The sequence below is a fragment of the Muntiacus reevesi genome, chromosome 1, assembly GCF_963930625.1.
Source record: "Muntiacus reevesi chromosome 1, mMunRee1.1, whole genome shotgun sequence".
NCBI lineage: Eukaryota > Metazoa > Chordata > Mammalia > Artiodactyla > Cervidae > Muntiacus > Muntiacus reevesi.
Window position 1 is genome coordinate 130,208,197 of NC_089249.1, and position 19,912 is coordinate 130,228,108.

Consider the following 19,912-nt stretch of genomic DNA (forward strand, 5'->3'; position numbering starts at 1 on the left):
ACTGATGATTTAGTAATACTGTAGAACTCAACTTTCTTTGATTGAGCTAATTCTATGGTAAATACTTAACAACTTTCAATTTGAGTACTGGGGATTTGTGTTCTATCTCTTTGGGACATTTTGTATATAATGTTTTCCTTCCTTAGCATGAGTCTGGACAGCATTTCTGCCCCTGTCACCACCCATTTATATTTACTTTCTCCCTCAACAATTGACTTGTCATTCAAGACCCAGTTCTGATTTCACTTCTCCTGGGATACTCATCCTATGTGGTCATATTTCACTTATTTGTGAAATAGGGTTAAAAGTCTGGTGCCTAGGGTGTTTTGAAGATTAAATGAGGTCATCTATGCCAAGTATGATAATACTATTGTGATTATACCACATCAGACTGTCCTGCCATTGCAGGCATATCTCATTTTATTGTGTTTCACTTTATCACAATTCAAGGATATTGCATTTTTAAAAATTGAAGGTTTGTGGTAACACCTCATGGAGCAGTTTATTGGCACCATTTTTTTTCTTTTTTTTCCAAAAGCATTTACTCACTACGTGCCTCTGCATCCCATTTTGGTAATTCTTGCAATGTCTCAAATTTTTCATTCTTATATTTGTTACCATGATCTGTGATCTTTGCTATTACTACTGTACTTGTTTTGGGGCTCCATGAACTGACCCATATAAGACGGCAAACCTAATTGATAACTGTTGTGTGTGTTCTGACTGTTCTAGCAACCAGAAAGTCCCTCATCTCTCTTCCTATCCTTGTGCCTCCCTATTCCCTGAGATATGACAGTATTGAAATTAGACCAGTTAATAACCTTACAATAGCCTCTAAGTGTTCTAGTGAAAGGAAGAGTCAAATATTTTTCAAAAGTTAGAAATTACTAAGCTTAGTGAGAAAGGCAAGTCAAAAGTCAAGATGGGCTAAGAGCTAGACCTCTCACGCCAAACAGTTTGTGAATGCAAAGGACAAGTTCTCGAAGGAAATCAAAAGTGCAACTCCAGTGAACACATGAATGATAAGAAAATGAAACAGTGTTATTGCTGTCTAGAGATCTGGATAGAAGATCAAGCCAGCTACATTTCCCTAAGCCAAAGTCTAATCCAGAGCAGGGCCCTAACTTTCTTTACTTTTATGAAGACTCATAGAGGTGAGGAAGCTGCAGAAAAGTTTGTAGCTATTATAGCAGAAATTGGTTCATGAGGTTTAAGAAGCCATCTTTGTAACATAAAGGTGCACAGTGAAGCAGCAAGTGCAATTGTAGAAGCTGCAGTAAGTTACCAAGAAAATCCAGCAAAGATAACTAATAAAGGTGGCTACATCAAATGACAGATTTTCAGTGTAGATAAAAACAGGCTTCTATGGGGAGAAAATGCCATCTAAAGCTTTCATAGGTAGAGAGGAGAAGTCTATGCTTAATTTCAAAGCTTCAAAGGACAGGCTGATTCTCTTGTTAGGGGATAATGCAGCTAGTGACCTTAAGCTGAAGCTAATGCTTATTTACCATTCAGAGAATCCTAGAGTCCTTAAGAATTATGTGAAATCAACTTTATCTTTGCTCTATTAATGGGACATCAAAGCCTGGATGATAGCACATCTTTGACAACATGGTTTACTGAATATTTTAAGCTCACTGTTGATATCTACTACTTAGAAAAAAAAAGATTCCTTTCAAAATATGACTACTCATTGTCAATGTACCTGGTCACCCAAAAGCTCTGATAGAGATGTATGATAAGATTAATGCTGTTATCATGCCTGCTCATATAACATACTTTCTGCAGCCCATAGACCAAATAGTAATTTTAATTTTGTCATATTATTTAAGAAATATATTTTGTAAGGCTATAACTGCCATAGATAATGATTCTTCTGGTGCGTCTGGGCAAAGTAAACTGAAGACCTTCTGGAAGTATTCACTACTCTAGATGTCATTACGAATATTTGTGATTCATGGGAAGAGTCAAAACACCAACATTTACAGAAACTTGAAAGAAGTTGAGTCCAACCCTTGTAGATGACTTTGAAGTGTTTGAGACTTCAGTGAAGAAAGTCACTGCAGATGTGAAAATAGCAAGAGAACTGGGATTAGAAATGTGGCCTGAAGAGGTGACTGAATTGCTGAAATCTCATGGTAAAATGTTAATGGCTGAGGAATTGTATCTTATGGATGAGCAAAGAATACTGTCAAGCAGCATTACATGCATGCTACAGAGAAATTTTTCATCAAAAAGTCAATTGATGCAGGAAACTTCATTGTTGTCTTATTTTAAGAAATTGCCACAGCCACCACCTTTCAGTCAACATCAAGATCAAGGCAAGACCCTCCAATAGCAAAGAGATTACTCTCTGAAGACTCAGATTATGGTTAGCATATTTTAGCAATAAAATATTTTTAATAAAGGTGTTTTTAATATAATGCTGTTGCATAGTTAATAGAATACAGGTTGTAAACATAACTTCTTTATGCACCAGGAAGGGAAAAAAATCATATAGCTCACTTTATTATAATACTTACGTTATTGCAATAGTCACGTTATTGCAGTGATTTGAATCCAAACCTGCAATATTTCTGAGGTACGTTTGTGTTTCCTCAGTTGGATTTTAAGTAGTTTGAGGGCAAAGACCTCAAAGATCCCTTGTAACCTTTCCACAGCCCAGGCCTATTACCTAATAAACACCTTGTTGCATAAAACTGTATGAACCTCAGAGGTGTACTAACCAGCCCTCTCTCAGTTTTATCCTCTGGCCTTTGACACAGTGAAATCCTCCATGCTTCCCATGGAGGCTCTGGAAGAGTGTGTGTGTGTATGCAATGGATGTGGAAATGGAGGTTCCATCTGGGGCAGGAGGAGAACCTGGCAGGACTAGAGGGTGCTCTTTCATCCCTGAGCTTTTGCATATATTCCCTCCTCCTAGAACAGTCTTGATGTAAATTCCTTCACCCTCTCTTCACATAACCTTGCATTTATTAGACTTCCTTCTACTGGCTCAGACTTCATTTCATTCCTGTTTTTTTGAATTGTCCCTCTACTCTCAACTCTTGATGTACCTCCTCTGTGGTCACAAAGCGTGGTGTGTTTACCCCTTCCTGAGCACAGGTGGATATGTGGTTCCTTTAAGAATAAAACATTGCAAAAAAACAACAAAAAAGAATAAAACATTGTTAAACACTACAGCAGCGAATGATGCCATCCGCTGTACTAAGTGCTTTATTGGCACTATCTTATTTAATCTTTAACCTTGTAACCTTTCAAGGTTTAATCTTTAAATTCTATGGGTGAGGCACTATTATTTCCCCCCTTTTACAGATGAGGAAACTGAGGATAATTGTGATTAAACAACTTGTCAAAACTCAAAAAGCAAAAGTAGCAATATAAGACTTAAACTGGGTATTTCTGATTCCAGATGGTGGGGGTGAGTGGACAACCCACTGGTGACATGGTTGTGAAAATCATAAGAAATAGCATGACATTTTAAAAAGAAACCCAGCCCTTGTGAAACTGACTTAAACTTTGGGGGACATAAATAACAGAAGTTTTGCAGAAATTCTTTAGTACAGCTTTAGTTTTCTCCCTCATATGATATTCTCAAAAGCACATTGGAGAACACAGCATGTTTTGTGTTTTTTTGGCCAAGTGCACAATGGCTTGTGGGACGTACCCACAGGTGTCAGTTGATTGCTCACTGATTGGTCAATCCCATGCCTAGAGCTGTCTACCGTGATTATCACTGACCCAGCAGAGGGGCCGAATATTAAATCCAAACATACAACTAGCTTTGGAAAATATGGACATCCAGAAGCCAATAGAATCAAAACTCAATATTCTTTTGAATAGGTAATTTGAATGAGAAGTTACCATAGACAATTCCAGATTAAGGGAAAAATGAGGCTTCCCAAATGTAATCATTTATGACATCAAGGAGTGGCAATATACTACTTGCAATACTTTGTATCCTAACTTAGATCAGTGGATTAAAGCAAATAGGATATTAATGAAATAGAGGTAATGAAATTACCTCCATACTGGATTTTAGGAAATATTCCCCACTCCTGAAAGTTACCTCTTTGACTTGGGTTTCTGGTTTCTATACAAATGGAATAACATGAAGGGTTTTCAGATCCTTCCTCTCTAAAAGACTATTTCTGAATTCTGAATTCAAAATGGGTATCTACAACTAGAAATAATTTGAAGATATACAAAAAGCAAAAATATTTGTATATTTAAAAAGCAGTTTTCATTGTACCGTGTAACCAGAGTACTAGGTCCTAGTGAGTAGGACAAAGTTAATGTTGTCATGGAGTTTTAATACAGAAAAAGGACAGTTAAGGACTCCGGCTTTCTCACTTCAAAAATATACTGTTTAGATCTATGGAATCCCTTTCTGAGAGGATAACGATTAATCACTTTTTGAGGAACAAATAGGGATAAGTAGATTTTGAGCATAGCCTCCTTAAGGAAGATTTTCCTGCCAATGTACATGTGTTCTTAGTCGCTCAATCATGTCCGACTCTTTGCAACCCCATGATCTGTAGCCCACCAGGCTCCTCTGTCCATGGATTCTCCAGAAAAGAATACTGGAGTGGGTAATACTCATTCCCTTCTCCAGGGGATCTTCCTGACCCAGGGGTCGAACCAAGGTCTCCTGCATTGCAGGCAGATTCTTTACCATCTGAGCTACCAAGGAAGCTGTTCCTGCCAATGAGGAAAGTTAAATATGGGAAGAAAGTACTCATGTTGGAAGTTTTTAAGAAGTAATTAGATTTAACCCATATAGTATTATTTAAAGTGATGATAAGAGGCGATGAGTATAATCATTGGTAACTTCTAACATTCATTAAGCATTTTCCATGTACTGGGCAAATGCTATGTAAAGATTGAACGATATGATGGCTCTGAGTTTCTGAAATAGCACTATTATTATTTCCATTATTTAACCCTTGCCTGTGGTGGTGGAAAAGACTCTTGAGAGTACCTTGGACTGCAAGGAGATCAAACCAGTCAATCCTAAAGGAAATCAGTCCTGAATATTCATTGGAAGGACTGATGCTGAAGCTGAAGCTCCAATACTTTGGCTACCTCATGCGAAGAACTGACTCATTATAAAAGACCTTGATGCTGGGAAAGATTGAAGGCAGGAGAAGGGGATGACAGAGGATGAGATGGTTGGATGGCATCACCAACTTGATGGACATGAGTTTGAGCAAGCTCTTGGAGTGGGTGATGGACAGGGAAGCTTGGTGCGCTCCAGTCCATGGGGTTGCATCGAGTCAGACACGACTGAGCGACTGAACTGTACTGTACTGTAACCCTTGCCTCAGATTGCTAGTCTAGTAGGTTCAAACTCAGGAAACCAGACTAGAGTGGTCAGATTCTCAACTACCTACTGTACTCTGCCTCCTCAAGACACAACAGGAGGAATTTGGTGTTAAAAGGAGGGTTAGGATAATCTGGTCGTACTGTTTCCCTGCTAAAACTCTTCATTGCTGTCACAAAACCATCTAGTCCTGGGAGCGTGGGGCACACCATCTTACAGGCCCTTCCTTTGATATTTAAGCAGTTTTCTTTTTACTGAGCTAACATATCCTCCCTGAACTTTCGCTTGTCACCTGTCACAGTCCTGGCTTCTTAGCACATTTTACAGGCTGACTGTTCACTTACCTGACACCCTACATGCCTTTCCTTCTCCAGGCTGAGCTCCGTGGGGCAGTTCTACCTCATGGAGCACAGTTCAGTTTAGTGACTAAAGCACAACAGCCCCTTGTTTGGTTTCAGAATATGCCTTTTAACTAGTTGTGAGCTAATTGTCTATAATAACTACTCTACATCTCAGTTTATTCATCTGTGAAAAGGGAGGATAAGAGTACTTTGCAGGGTTGTTTTGAGAGTTAAAATAATCAGTGCACGTTATACATAGAGTTTGGCCTTCCCAGATGGCTCAGTGGTAAAGAATTTACCTGCCAATACAAAAGACACAGGAGATGTGGGTTAGATCCCTGTGTCTGGAAGATCCCCTGGAGGGAGACATGATAACTTACTCCAGTATTCTTGCCTGGATCATCTCATGGACAGAGGAACCTGGAGGATACAGTCCATAGGATCACAAAGAGTGACTAAGCAACAGCTAACATAGAGAATTTACTGTGCACTACAAAAAAGGAAATGATTAATAAATACTAGGGATAAAAATTATTGGCTTCTAGAACTTTCCTGTTGGTCACCTTTCCTCCACACAGCGTAGTCCTCTCCCTTAGTTTGGATATTATTCTTCTATTAATGAATATTTTTGAAGTGGCCACAATTGTTTTGTTATTAAAAGATAAAATTCTTAAGTCTCTAGAGAAGAACTTGGTGGCTCAAATCAGTTCTTGTAGACAATCAGTCAACTTTAGTGGCTTAAAGTTCAACATTCAGAAAACTAAGATCATGGCATCTGGTCCCATCACTTCCTGGCAAATAGATGGGAAAACAGTGGAAACAGTGGCTGACTTTATTTTTCTGGACTCCAAAATCACTGCGGATGGTGATTGCAGTCATGAAATTAAAAGACGCTTACTCCTTGAAAGGGAAATTATGACCAACCTAGACAGCCTATTAAAAAGCAGAGACATTACTTTGCCAACAAAGGTCTGTCTAGTCAATGCTATGGTTTTTCCAGTGGTCATGTATGGATGTGAGAGTTGGACTATAAAGAAAGCTGAGTGCTGAAGGAGATCAGTCATGGGTGTTCATTGGAGGGACTGATGTTGAAGCTGAAACTCCGATACTTTGGCCTCCTGATGCGGAGAGCTGACTCATTTGAAAAGATCCTGATGCTGGGAAAGACTGAGGGCAGGAGGAGAAGGGGACGACAGAGGATGGGATGGTTGGATGGCATCATCGACACAATGGACATGGGTTTGGGTAAACTTCTGGAGTTGCTGATGGACAGGGAGGCTTGACGTACTGCAGTTCACGGGGTCGCAAAGAGTCAGACACGACTGAGCGACTGAACTGAGTGTGTCTCAGCCCTGTGACTCACCATGACTGTTTTTCTCTTGCCTCATCTGTGAACACTGCAAAAACTATCCTGCCAGCAGTCAGCATATTTGGGAGACTAGCTTTGTTTTTCCTAGTCACTCCACACTATTAATATTAAGGCCATAAATAAAATAACCTGATGGATCACATCTGGATGACTAATTAGAATAAACTGAGAGAAATTGTAAATCAATATTTAGCATAATTGCTGAAATATGGCAGAATTGGATGAAAATAAAAAAGAATGAAGAATGTAATACAAAATAATTTATATGATATTAGTCCAATCACCATCTATAAAGGGGCAGGCAGCAGAAACTCACAGTTTAATTTTAGTTGGCAGAGTTTTCTCATAAAGGGTTGGAAAATAATTGACCCTTATGTCAATTGCTCTTCTGTACTGGTCTTTCTTCAAGTTTCCTCAAAAGGTTTTTTTCCCTTGCCTCCCTGGGAACTTTTCTTCTAATGTAACTTTGAAGCACACCACAAAGGCACTTATTTGACAAAACCAAAACAACAACACTAACACTGTCAGTTATGTGTGCTCATCCACACTGAGCATTCTGCATTAAAAGAAGTCCAAATATGTAAAACATACTCTTCAGTCTCTTTTGTTGTAGATTGTTTTCAATTCTTATCCTGAGGCAGAAGAAATGTTATGATTCTTCCACACGATTTTTTTTTTTAAAGGTTATACATTGAGGAATTGGACCAATATATTTGATTTCTATTAACTGATTTACCATTCATTCAGCCAGTTTTGGATGGATATTTACAGTGGACCTGGCTCCCTACTACAACAGATGAGAAGTGTACAGGGAAGAATCTTGTAAGAATCTAAATGGAGTGATTAAACATGAATGAAAGAAATTCTGGTGGAAGGCAAGACAAAGACCCTAGGAAAGAGATAGGAACAATTTTGTGGGCACTCCTGCGACATTCTGCATTTTCTTTGTGAGGACTTGGATCTGAGTGTACTAATGAATCATGCCTACTTTTAGAACCTCAGTTTCCTGAATATAAAATGCGGGAGTTGACCAGACCTTTTCACATATGAATTTCTGTAATCCAGTGATGTAATATGCTGTATTACTTGGCTGAAGTCACTTCAGCCATGTCTGACTCTTTGCAACCCTATGGACTATCGTCTGTCAGGCTCCCCTGTCCATGGGATTTTCCAGGCAAGAAATACTGGAGTGGGATGCCATGCGCTCCTCCAGAGGATCTTCCTGACCCGGGGTTCAAGCCCGTGTCTCTTATGTCTTCCGCATTGGCAGGTGGGTTCTTTACCACTAGCCCCACCTGGGAAGGGCTCCATGTAAATCTGTTTCCAGACCCATAAGCATAGATCATCCACTTCAGGAAGCAGTCACAGCATTTTACTTCATGGTGACAATAATTGTAAAGGGAAGAAGATTGAATTCTCCAGGGCCAGACATCTTTAAAGGGGTAGAGTTATTATTTGACCTCAAGCCTTCTGGCTCAAAATCTTATCCTTTTTTTTTTTTTTTTTACTCTCATTAAATTTACTTTGGGCAGGAAGTGTTATAGATGTATTTGCCTTAAGTAATTGCAGGAAAATCATTGCACCTCTTAAGATTTAAGGTGTCAGATCACCTATTTCTTAAGTTTCCTACTCTTAAATAACAAACTTGCAATTTTTAATGATAGAAAGCTTTCTCCAGTTATTAGTACTTCTTTCAAATATTTTATTTGGGGAAGTTGTTTCCATCTAGATATTATTAACTTCTTTGCTAAGACTCTTACTGCGATTCAAAATCTTTGATTTGGTTGACTGGCTTGAGTGTGATGAGTTTCTTCATGGATTGGGAGTTCAGTGGATTCTTGCAAATTTTTTTCTGGTGGACAGAAAGAGAGACATTTGGGTTGGTGTGCTGTGCTCCATTCTTCATGAACTGTAACGTGAAGGCAATCAAGCCATAATATCCTGTGGTTTGTTTAACTTGCTTTCCCAGTACAAGCACTTGGTATGTGAATTGAGGAAACATTTTATCTGGCTGAAAGCCTGCCTTGGCAGTGGAGATTTGATATAGGCCCCCCTTGGACACCATCAGACTCTACACATTGCAGATTTAGTGACCTCTGAAATGCAAAGCACCTCTTGATTAGGCTTCTCATCCTTGGTAATAAAACTGTGCTCATTCACCTAAGTCTCACTTGATTCTGTTGAGCATACAATGGTGTAATCAGTTTTTCCAGATTGGTAGATGAGTTGAATCTTTCCATTTGTGGCAATGTAAAGAGACATCTTGCATAAAATTTCCTGATTGAAATGCTGCTGAAACATGTCAGTGTATTTGTTGGAGTCCTTATGTTTTTTTTGTTGTTGTTGTTAGGGATAAGAGAAAGTTGAATAGGAATATGAGGCCATTTGGTCAAATATTAAATACAAAAGATGAATTTCTGGATTAAAAGTATATAAAACATATTTCTATATGTTGGCTCATATAATGAATCATTTTATTTATCCCATGTTATATGTCTTGCTACTTATTTTTAAATTTAGTCAGTGGTGTGCTGATAAACTGGCTTTTCACAAAGAGACTTGACTTGTAGTGTTTGCCCATTTCTGTTGTGTAAATACTCCTGACAATCTTGATTCCAGCTTATACATCATCCAGCCCAGCATTTTGCATGATGTACTCTGCATATAAATTAAATAAGCAGGGTGACAATATTGTTATACTCCTTTCCCAATTTTGAACCAGTTGTTTCATGTCCAGTTCTAACTGTTGTATCTTGGAACACATACAGGTTTCTCAAGAGACAGGTAAGATGATCTGATATTCCCATCTCTTTAAGAATTTTCCACAGTTTTTTGTGATCCATACAGTCAGAAGACTTTAGCATAGTCAATGAAGCAGAAGTAAATGTTTTTCTGGAACTCCCATGCTTTCTTCATGATCCAGCAAATGTTGGCAATTTGATCTCTGGTTTCTCTGCCTCTTTGAAACCCAGCTTGTACATCTGGAAGTTCTTGGTTAATGTGCTGGTGAAGCCTAGCTTGAAGGATTTTGTGCATAACCTTGCTGTGTGTTAGATTTCCAGAACTTACTCACCTTATAATCAGAAGTTTGTACCCTTTAATCAGTCTCTTCCATTTCTCCTACCCCTGAGCCCCTGGCAGTCACCATTCTATTGTGTTTCTACATTTGGATTTTTTAGAGTCCATATGTAAGTGAGATCATACAGTGTTTCTTTTTCACATTCTGGCTTACTTCACTTGACTATCTTCAAGGTCCATTTGTGTCATAAATGACAGAATTTTCTCATTTTTTTTTATGGTTGAATAATATTCAAGTGTGTGTGTGTGTATTACATTTTCTTTATCCTGTTTTCTATTGATGGATGCTTAAGTTGTTTCCATGTCTTAATTATTATGAATAATGCTCCAAATGAACATGGAGGTACAGATACCTTTTTGAGATAGTGATTTTATTTCCTTTATATATGTACCCAAGTATGGGATGCTGGATCATATGGGAGTTCTATTTTATAATATTTTGAGAAACCTCCATACTGTTTTCTACAATGGCCACACCAATTTAAATTCCCCCCAACAGCACACACAGATTTCCTTTGCTCCACATCCTTGGCAAAACATGTTATCTCTTGTCTTTTTGATAATAATCATTTTAACAGGTGTGAGATAATATTTCAGTGTGTTTTTGATTTGCATTTCCCAGGTGGCTAATGATGCTGAGCACCTTTTCATGTTCCTGTTGACCATTTATAAGTCCTTGGAAAAGTATCTAGTCAGGTGTTTTTCCCATTTTCTAATCTGATTAGCTGTGCTTTTGTTTTTTAGTTTGCTTTTGCTATTGAGTTATATGAATTCTTGATATAATTTTGTTAATAACCCCTTATCAGATATATATGGTGTGAAAATATTTTCTCCTGAAGGGGCTTTTAAGGGTGATTCTCATGAGGACTCAAAGAAAAAGGAGCAGGAGAGGAAGCATCCGTCTTCCTACACAGTGCAGCACAGTACAGAACACTGGTAGAAATGCGGATGGTAATGGCCATTCTGATGGAGTCTCAGACAGAAATGAGCACTATGTTATTGGAAACTGAAGGAAAGGTGATCCTTGTTATAAAGTAGCGAAGAACTTGACTGGATTGTGTGACTATTTGAGTGTTTTGTGGAAGGCAGGATCATCAAGGCATTGGGGAGGTGAAGTCAAACGCTCCCAGTTGTGGAGCCAGTAATGGTAAAACCAGATTGGACTGAAGCTGGAGTCTTTACCACTGCATCCCTCTCCCTCGCTACATCCTCCCTCTACAGAAGCAGACAGTGTGGGGACTGGCATGCTGGGAGTGGGTGTTGGGATTCAAGAGATTCCTCTGTCAGTGTGGTCCAGGATACCTGACTCTCATTGTGTTTTCTTTGGACTGACTTACCTTAAGCAATAATCTTGTTTTGGAGCTTTTCCATTTTAGGAAGATGGAAGAGCTGTAACAGATACTGTTCACATTCCAGAGGCCTGGAAGCAGACAAGTGGGACCATGTATGTGAAAGTGTAATCTGCAGAATGGGACAGAGACTCCACACTCCTTCCCCAGCTGAGGGCATGGTGTCTGACATGGGACACTCAGTAACGATTTGTGAAAGAATTAGGCCATGACACGGGAAGAAATCAAGCGTGCGTGCACACACACACACACAAACACACATAGCCCCCCCATTGGAGCTCCATGAGTACATTGTCTGTGCCATCTCTGGGTCCCTGGGGCTATACAGAATGCCCTGAAAATAGCCAGTACTCAGTAAATAGTCTGTGATGCATATTATATATAGTGCCTTTCCTTTTAGTCTGGGTTTCTGTGGGATAGACTCTCTAAGGGACAGATGAAGGGATTGATAAGAGCTGACCTTTTTAGTTCAGAGCCCTGATTATATCATCTACATGGTGGGAGGCAGGAGTTAGGGGTTGAAGGGTCAAATGTTGAAAGGCTGCAGCTGGGAAGGCCGCTCCCCCTGTGACTCAGCAGCTGCTCCTTAATACTCAGGCTCTGCAGAAATGGGGAGGTGCAGACTGAAGCGGGGAAACCGGAACCATCGTAGAGTTGCTTTGTTTCCTGGGGGACAGCTTTCCCAGTGCATTGAGCCAGAAAGTGGGTCGTTCCCCACCCAGTGTACTGGGGCTGGGTAAAGAGTCCTGTCCATCATGTAAAGAAGCCAACAAGTTGGTTCAGCCAGTTAGCTATGGGCCTTTGTGTAAACAGCATGGCGTGTGAGTGATGTGACCAATACAGCTGTTGGTCTTATGGATAGGAGCAGGAGAGGATCACAGGGCTGATGTGGGTGACCAGGAAGTCCAGCTTGGATGGATGCCGATAGTAACTTACAAAAGAATGGAATGTTCAAGATGCAGCACAATCCCAACCCAGGCGAGGTGACCCCATCTGGTCCAGGGTTGTGCTGGGTGCAAGGAAACAGTGTGTGTGTGTGTGTTGGGGGTGGGGGGAGAAACAGTGGCAGTGAGTGGAGAGAACAAAGGCAGAAAGATCAAAAGAGCTCTACTAAATCTAAGTGTGGCTGTAATTGTAAATCTTATAATTGAATACATGCAAAAGGAAGCTGCAAATCATATCAAGACCTGTGAAGAGAAAGAGAGTGGAAAGGATGAGACAGACCATGGCTGTGACTGAGCCATGGGATTGCTACCCTCGCCCTGTGAAGAGGGCTTGATGGTCACAATGAGGGTGACATTTACATGTTGACTGTGGAAATGTTTGCATTATTTGCTGTCTCTGTTCAGTCTGTTGTACAGAATACCATAAACTGGCATTATGACAGTATAAACCTCAGAAAATTTGTTTCTTGCAATTCTGGAGGTTGGTAAATTCAAGATCAAGGCACTAGCAGATTTAGTGTCTGGTGAAAACTCGCTTCCTGGCTCGTGGATGGCCATTTTGCTGTGTCCCCACATGGTGGAAGGGACACAGGAGCTCTCTGGGATCTCTTTTATAGGGTGTTAATTTCATTCATAAGAGCTCCACCCTCGTGACCTAGCCACCTCCCAAAGGCCCTCCCCCCCCCAATACCATCACATGCGGGAATAGGGTTTCAACCTGTGATTTTTTTTCTTTTTTTTTCGGCTGCACCATTGGGCTTGTGGGATCCTAGATCCCTGACCAGGGATCAAACCAATGCTCCCTGCAAGTGGAATCTCAGAGTCCTAACCACTGGAAATGCCAGGGGATTCTTCAACCTATGAATTTTGGGGGAAAACCTACATTCAATCCATAACAACCATTTTACTAAATCTGTATATAATTTAGTATAGTTTCTTGTTAGCAAACAATTCATTTATCTAAAATTTCAGTTAAAAAAATTAAGGCATTGTCTGAAAAAGAAATGACTGAGCCTGGGGGGACCCAGCTGGTTATTATTCACAGTCATGGAAAGAGATGCTTTACACATGGCATTCTAATCAGGGGCCCTCAATCTTTGCTAAACAGTAGAAGGTGAGAAAACTGATGTGTGCAAAGATTTCAGCTTGCCTAGATCTATCCCACTTCTCAGTAAGATTGGAGGGGCCTCACAGACACATACTCATTCAATAGGAGCCTGAGAGAGCAGAATTAGAATGAGATGGTGCCAAAGCTGGCCAAGCTTTCTTATTAAGACCTTAATATTAAAATGTTTCAAAGTCTAAATGAAAAGAATAGGATATTTTACTGTCAATAGGGAAGTTGAGGTTCACATTATCTTAACATTTTGACCCTACTACGTTTAATCAGGGTTTTAGCATTCACAGTTATTCCAAAACTATTGATTTTTAAAAATGTGAGCCTGAAAAACAGACAAAAGGCTATATATGATATCAGTCTAATGATTTATCTTAAGAATCTGTGAACTGTGGAATCATGATTGTTAGGACTGAGAGACACCTGCTCACCTTTCTGAAATGAGTTGCTGAAAAGGTATTCTGAGATTCAGAAAGGGTAAGGGATACAACGTTGACCTTTTGGAGACAGGAAACCTTTGATGAACTATAGGACACCAAGACAGTTCATTTAAAAGATGGTTTCAAAGCGTTACCCAGGGCTGGTTTTGTGTGTGCATTACCGAAGCCCTCCGGTTGGCTTTTTACGTAAACTCAGTGAAATAATGGTTTCCGCAGTTGTTCATGCATCTGCAACTCTCGTGTGGCACCGTGGCTTCTGAGCTTTGTAAATGCTTTTCACTCTCTTTTGTGGACAAAATTAAACTTTCCATACTATTCAACAGCATGGAACTTTCCTGAGGTGGGCATTAAGGAGAAAAGAGACAGGAAAAGGTCACCAATACCATCTCCATGTAATCAAGGCAGTGCAAATAGCTAAATAAAATTGTTGCTAATGACATTTACTTCATTCTATAATATGCATCCCTGCTCTGGTCTCAGAATAAGTTTGAGTTAAGGATCAGTTGTTCATTAAACATATAGATTATTAATCTTTGTGGCAGGTAATAGGGCATGCATTTTTCAGGGCAGGTGACCAAGGTGTAGCGTGTGACTAGGGAACCAGTTTGTCCTCTTTTAAGTGAAAAACCTTAAAAATCAACTGTAATTCTATGAATTTCTCTGTCTCTCTTTTTTTTTTTTGGTTCTGGATATGGAATTAATGAAATTGTCTAGCTATATATGTGGAAGTTAACACTTCTAAATTGCTGAACTTAAGCTAATTAGAAACTTATACCAATAAGAATGTGTCACAAAGAAAATTGTATCTTCATGTGTTGAACGCATCATTATTTAGATACATAATAAAGAGCATCAGTAAGGATACCGAAAATAATGTGCCATCCTGGTCTTCAAGTCTAGCAGAGGTATTGAATGAGGTTATTGAAAGCATGTGACCACCTCATGGACCTGGTGGTAATCCGAGGCTGGACCTGGGTAATCAGAAGCTCCTCATCCCCCACCCCCCATTCATGGAATGTATGCCCCAGACTTGAGAGAGCAATGTGTTGTTGAGACCACTGGGACCCTGTACATGACTGAATCCAGTTAAGGCTACTATATAAGCTTTTAAGATTCTGATGGGTAGGTGTGGAGGGATACTCATTTTGCAACCACCCAAGACAAGCCTCTTAAGGAAGGTCTTAGTTGCTTGGTGGCATGTGGATCCTTGTGGACCAGGGATCAGGCCCACTGGCAGGCAGACTCCTCACCACTGGACCACTGTGGAAGTTCTAAGAAGACTTTCTTGACAAGAGGAGTTGCTTATCTCCTTCTCTGTGTCCCCATGGTTTTTTGTATTTTTCTGCTATTGGATTTTTCACAACCAATTTAATAGTTCACATCTGATTTCCATACTTGTCTGTGGGATAAAATGGCATCAAACTGTCTCCCAGTGCTTATCTTCAAACCTAGAAAACAGTAGGTGCTTACTGTTGTTCAGTCATTCAGTCGTGTCCGACTTTTTGCGACCCCATGGACTACAGCACACCAGGCTTCCCTGTGCATCGCCATCTCCCAGAGCTTGCTCAAACTCATGTCCATTGAGTTGGTGATGCCATCCAGCCATCTCATTTTCTGTCATCCCCTTCTCCTCCTGCCTTCAATCATCCTCTGTCATCCCCTTCTCCTCCTGCCTTCAATCTTTCACAGCATCAGGGTCTTTTCTAATGAGTTGGCTCTTTGCATCAGGTGGCCAAAGTATTAGAGCTTCAGTTTCAGCATCAGTCCTTTCAGTGAATGTTCAGGATGATTTCCTTTAGGATGGACTGGTTTGATCTCCTTGCTATCCAAGGGACTCTCAAGAGTCTTCTCCAACTTGAGTGGGTTTTCATATCCTCCTCCAGGGGATCTTCCCAACCTGAGAATTGAACCCAGGTCTTCCAAATTGCTGGCTGATTCTTTGCCATCTGAGCCACCAGGGAAGCCCCAGTAGGTGCTTAATAACCTGTTTATTAAACACATACACAAATGGCTGGCTGGCTGGATGAATGAAAGATAATGCACAGTTTGGGGATGAGAGTCAAGAATTCCTTGGTTATCAAGTAACACTTCATAAAACCTTAATGGTTTCATTTTTTTGTTCCAGATTACTTGCTGCGTATAATAGTCTCACGGATAAACATCTGGCTGGATATTTTAACAATACAAGGATAAGGCGTCATCTCTTAAGATCAGGGCTGGTAAGATTTGGTTTTATTTCTACCTGCCTTCTTGTTTCATTAAGTCCAGTATTTCCCTATCTTTTCTAGTTTCCTCTTTGAGCTTAACAATGACATCTTTTCCCTTCCCTCATTTTAGAACAATTACTTCCTTTCCAAAGTTCTGATTTATCTATTTGAGTCTGTGTTTCAAAAGATAAGAGGTCAGGATGGCTGCTAAGGCAACTTTTAAATTATTAAGGAAAATCCCTGTAAGTTTCTAACAACATATTTCATTTGTTTATTCATTTATTCAGCACACATTTATTGAACATATTGTATAAACCGGGAACTATTAGGTAGTTAGGATAGAGAAGTCTTTACTGTCTTCAGGAAAAAAATATTGTTTTTAATAATCACAGGATATGATGTGGAAGACATGAGCAGTTTAAAATTTTCCTCTAAATTTTTAAAAACTCTTTCATTTCATGTGACAGTTTATTGATACATTAGTGTCTTTCATTAGCTCCAAAACTATTATTTCCAGAAAATTTCCACTTCTCTAAATGTCTATAATTTGAAAATCTTTAAAAAATACTATAGTTTTCCATTCAAAGTAAGGGGTGTGGTTATAGAAAGTGTGACTAACGATTTTAGCTGTTTACTTTCTTAAAACACAGTGAGTTTCCTTAACTCTTGTTGCCATGGTGTTGAAAGGATATGCATCCCATTTCTAATTGTTGTTTATGTGCTTGGCACTCTGTCTGGGTAGATCTCAGAGAGTTTGCTTCTTGTCTCCTGGGGCTTTGTTATCAGATAGACCTGGTTGAAACCTGGCTCTGCCATTTACAAGACAAAATCTTCAGCAAACCACTTAAGTTTCTCAGCTCCAAAGTGTTCAGTTGAAGAAAGATAATGAAGATAATGATACCCAGCACTCAGATTTGTGACAATCAATCAGAGACGTAGAAGAAATGGTTGCTGTAATTACTGTGGTTACTATTAACACTGCTTCTTTGAATAACAGTTCGTGAGCTTCCCATGAAATGGGAAGGACTTTGTATTTCTTATCAACATCATTAACAAGCACTTATTGAATACCAATTATATACATGGAAACTCAAACAGCAAAGACATAGCCCTTTCTCTAGAGCAGTCGTGCAAATACAGTCCCTGAATCGGGAGTGTTCAGCAGCATCTGGGAACTTGTTAGAGCACCACTCCAGATCTGCTTCCCTGATGGCTCAGGTGGTAAAAGATCCACCTGCTAATGCAGGATATGCAGGTTTGATCAGGGAAGGTCCCCTGGAGAAGGAAATGGCAACCCACTTCAGTATTCTTGCCTGGGAAATCCCATGGACAGAGGACGCTGGTGGGCCACAGTCCATGGGGTCACAAAGGGTCAGACACAACTTAGCCACAAAACAACAACACCCCAGATCTGTTAAGTCAGAAACTGGAGGAGGGCCCATCAGTCTTTCTCAGCTTGTCTTCCAGGTGATTCTTCATCTCAAGTTTAAGAACTGCCCTATAGGAGTTTCCAGTCTAATCGGGGAGAAATAACAATGTTAATTGCTGGGGGAGGGGCAGTACAGGAAGTTCTCAACAATTTTTCCTGATTGGATAAACAGGACATGGTATTCCATGAACAACACATTTCAAGGTCTATAACTGATTTATTCACAATTCCAAGCACACTTTCTATAGCCACACCCCTTTCTTCCATTAGAAAATACATTCATGAAAATGATGATCAATAACCAATCACTTGTAGCACAATTCTAGTTGATCTCAATACTCCAATATGTTGCAACAACAGTGCTAAAAACCCAGTTATCAGTTAAGAAATATGTGGACTTGAATTAGATGTGAAGAGAAGAGCAGTGTTTAAATAAGGGAAAAGAAAGATGAACATTCTAGGAAGTTTAAGATCCTCAGTTTAGGGAAGATATTAAAAATAGAACAAATACGCCCATAGGACATAGGAAGGAATAAAAGAAAAGAAAAGCAAGTAAATAAAAATCAGAAACTATCACTCCTGGGACTTGCAATGATGTCTCTTGAAACCTGCCTGGAATACTTTGTTTCTGTAGTACTGTATAATCTGAAAATATCTGAATCACAGCAAATTGCATTACATTCTGGGCTAGAGAGTAGAAGAAGAAAAGCAGTGTGAAAACAAAGTAATGAAACCAATTATTTTAAAAACAAATTGATGAGATCCTCTGTAGCTTACATGTTTTGTCCTTCAAAGCATTTCCTGTGAGATCATCAGCCTGTGATCACTGCTCCTATTCGTTGTTTCAAGGTAGCACCCCACCCCTTCTTCCCCAATGTGTTCAAAAAAAGAAATGAAAAGAACACCTGGGTTCTATCAAGGGAAAATTGTTACGCTAATGAAAACCTTGTTTTAAACATCAAGTGCACCACCTGTATGTGTTTTCCCAATGATGAGTTTATGAGACTGCCTTTTGCTTTTTTTCCCCTTATGAAACATTCATTAAAAGTGAAAGTTTATCAACCATAGTACCATACTCTGTAGGCTTTAAGGATGCTGCCTATTTCTCTTTCTGATTGACTGACTGTCCATCTCTTTTTCTGCTTTATGTTTCTATGTATGTTTTATTTATTCATGACAGATCACAAGAAATGGAAGAATACTTTCTGAAAAGGAGTACAAACTAAATATCATGAAGAAGGATCACCAAAAATATATCCGGGAGTGCTTAGCCCAGGCTATTTTCCATAAGGTTCTTGACATGGAGGTACAAATATTAACTATTTTCTTCACAACTGATACTTTCTAGTAAGAGAATTAATACTTTCTGTACCCAGAAGCAGGGGGAAATTCTTCCTGTATTTTGTTAAAAATGAATGAAACAGGGTGACCTGAGAAATACTGTATATCTCTCTAGGTAGTGAGAGGAGGCAAGACACCAAAGTAAGCGTTCCTTCATTTCAGTTAGGGAAAAATATGGACATCATTGTAGAATTTGTGATGTTTAATTTAACAAATGTAGATTTTTAGTCCATAATGGCTACTTCAAAACATACCAGTCCTCACCATCTGTACCTCAATTTCTATTTGCTAAAAAAAAGTGACATCTGTTTAAATATCAGTAATTCCACTGCCATGAATTATTTCAGATTTGTTATTCTTTGAAGGCTCCAAAGCTCAGCCGTATGCTAAATTTCAAGGAACAGGCATTGGAACATCTGTTGTCCCTCCTACTTTAGGCTACATTGGTCAGCATAGATTCACAACCCAAGCATCAACAACATTTTTTTCCAATCTGACATGGCATTTTTAGAAGGTATCTAGCTAACTTGATAAATCATTTTAGCCTTGCTCCATGGAACTTGTAGTTTCAAGCATCAACATCGTTTTAATGTCTGTGAAAAAGCGTGTCACTTCTCTGCTTGACCAAGTAGCAGTAAGTGAGAAAACTTGGCTCATGAAACCATCGACCTGTGGGTGCACTATACAATTATGAATAACTGTAGAGTCAAGAGTAAACCAATACTAAGTGTGCAGTGAAGTGAAGTTGCTCAGTCGTGTCTGACTCTTTGTGACCCCATGGACTGTAGCCCGCCAGGCTCCTCCATCCATGGGATTTTCTAGGCAAGAATATTGGAGTGGGTGTAGTGTCACTGAAAATATTTGTTACTATGCTGCTACTAAAGTGAGCAAGTGTTATCCTCACTTCAGATGTATATGATTTGTTCATTTAGGAATTCTTTTTGTGATTTATGGGCTTCCCTGGTGGCTCAGGC

At 39.5% G+C, this 19,912-nt stretch overlaps 1 protein-coding gene across 1 annotated transcript in view; it reads left to right on the forward strand.

Moving 5' to 3' along the window:
- The window catches only part of ERICH3 (glutamate rich 3), a 114,540-nt gene that overhangs the window by 13,396 nt on the left and 81,232 nt on the right, over positions 1 to 19,912 (forward strand). The window contains exons 2-3 of the mRNA XM_065908058.1: positions 16,087 to 16,180; positions 18,778 to 18,903. Of these exons, the coding sequence (XP_065764130.1) occupies positions 16,087 to 16,180; positions 18,778 to 18,903 (220 nt within the window). The remainder of the gene's footprint in view (positions 1 to 16,086; positions 16,181 to 18,777; positions 18,904 to 19,912) is intronic.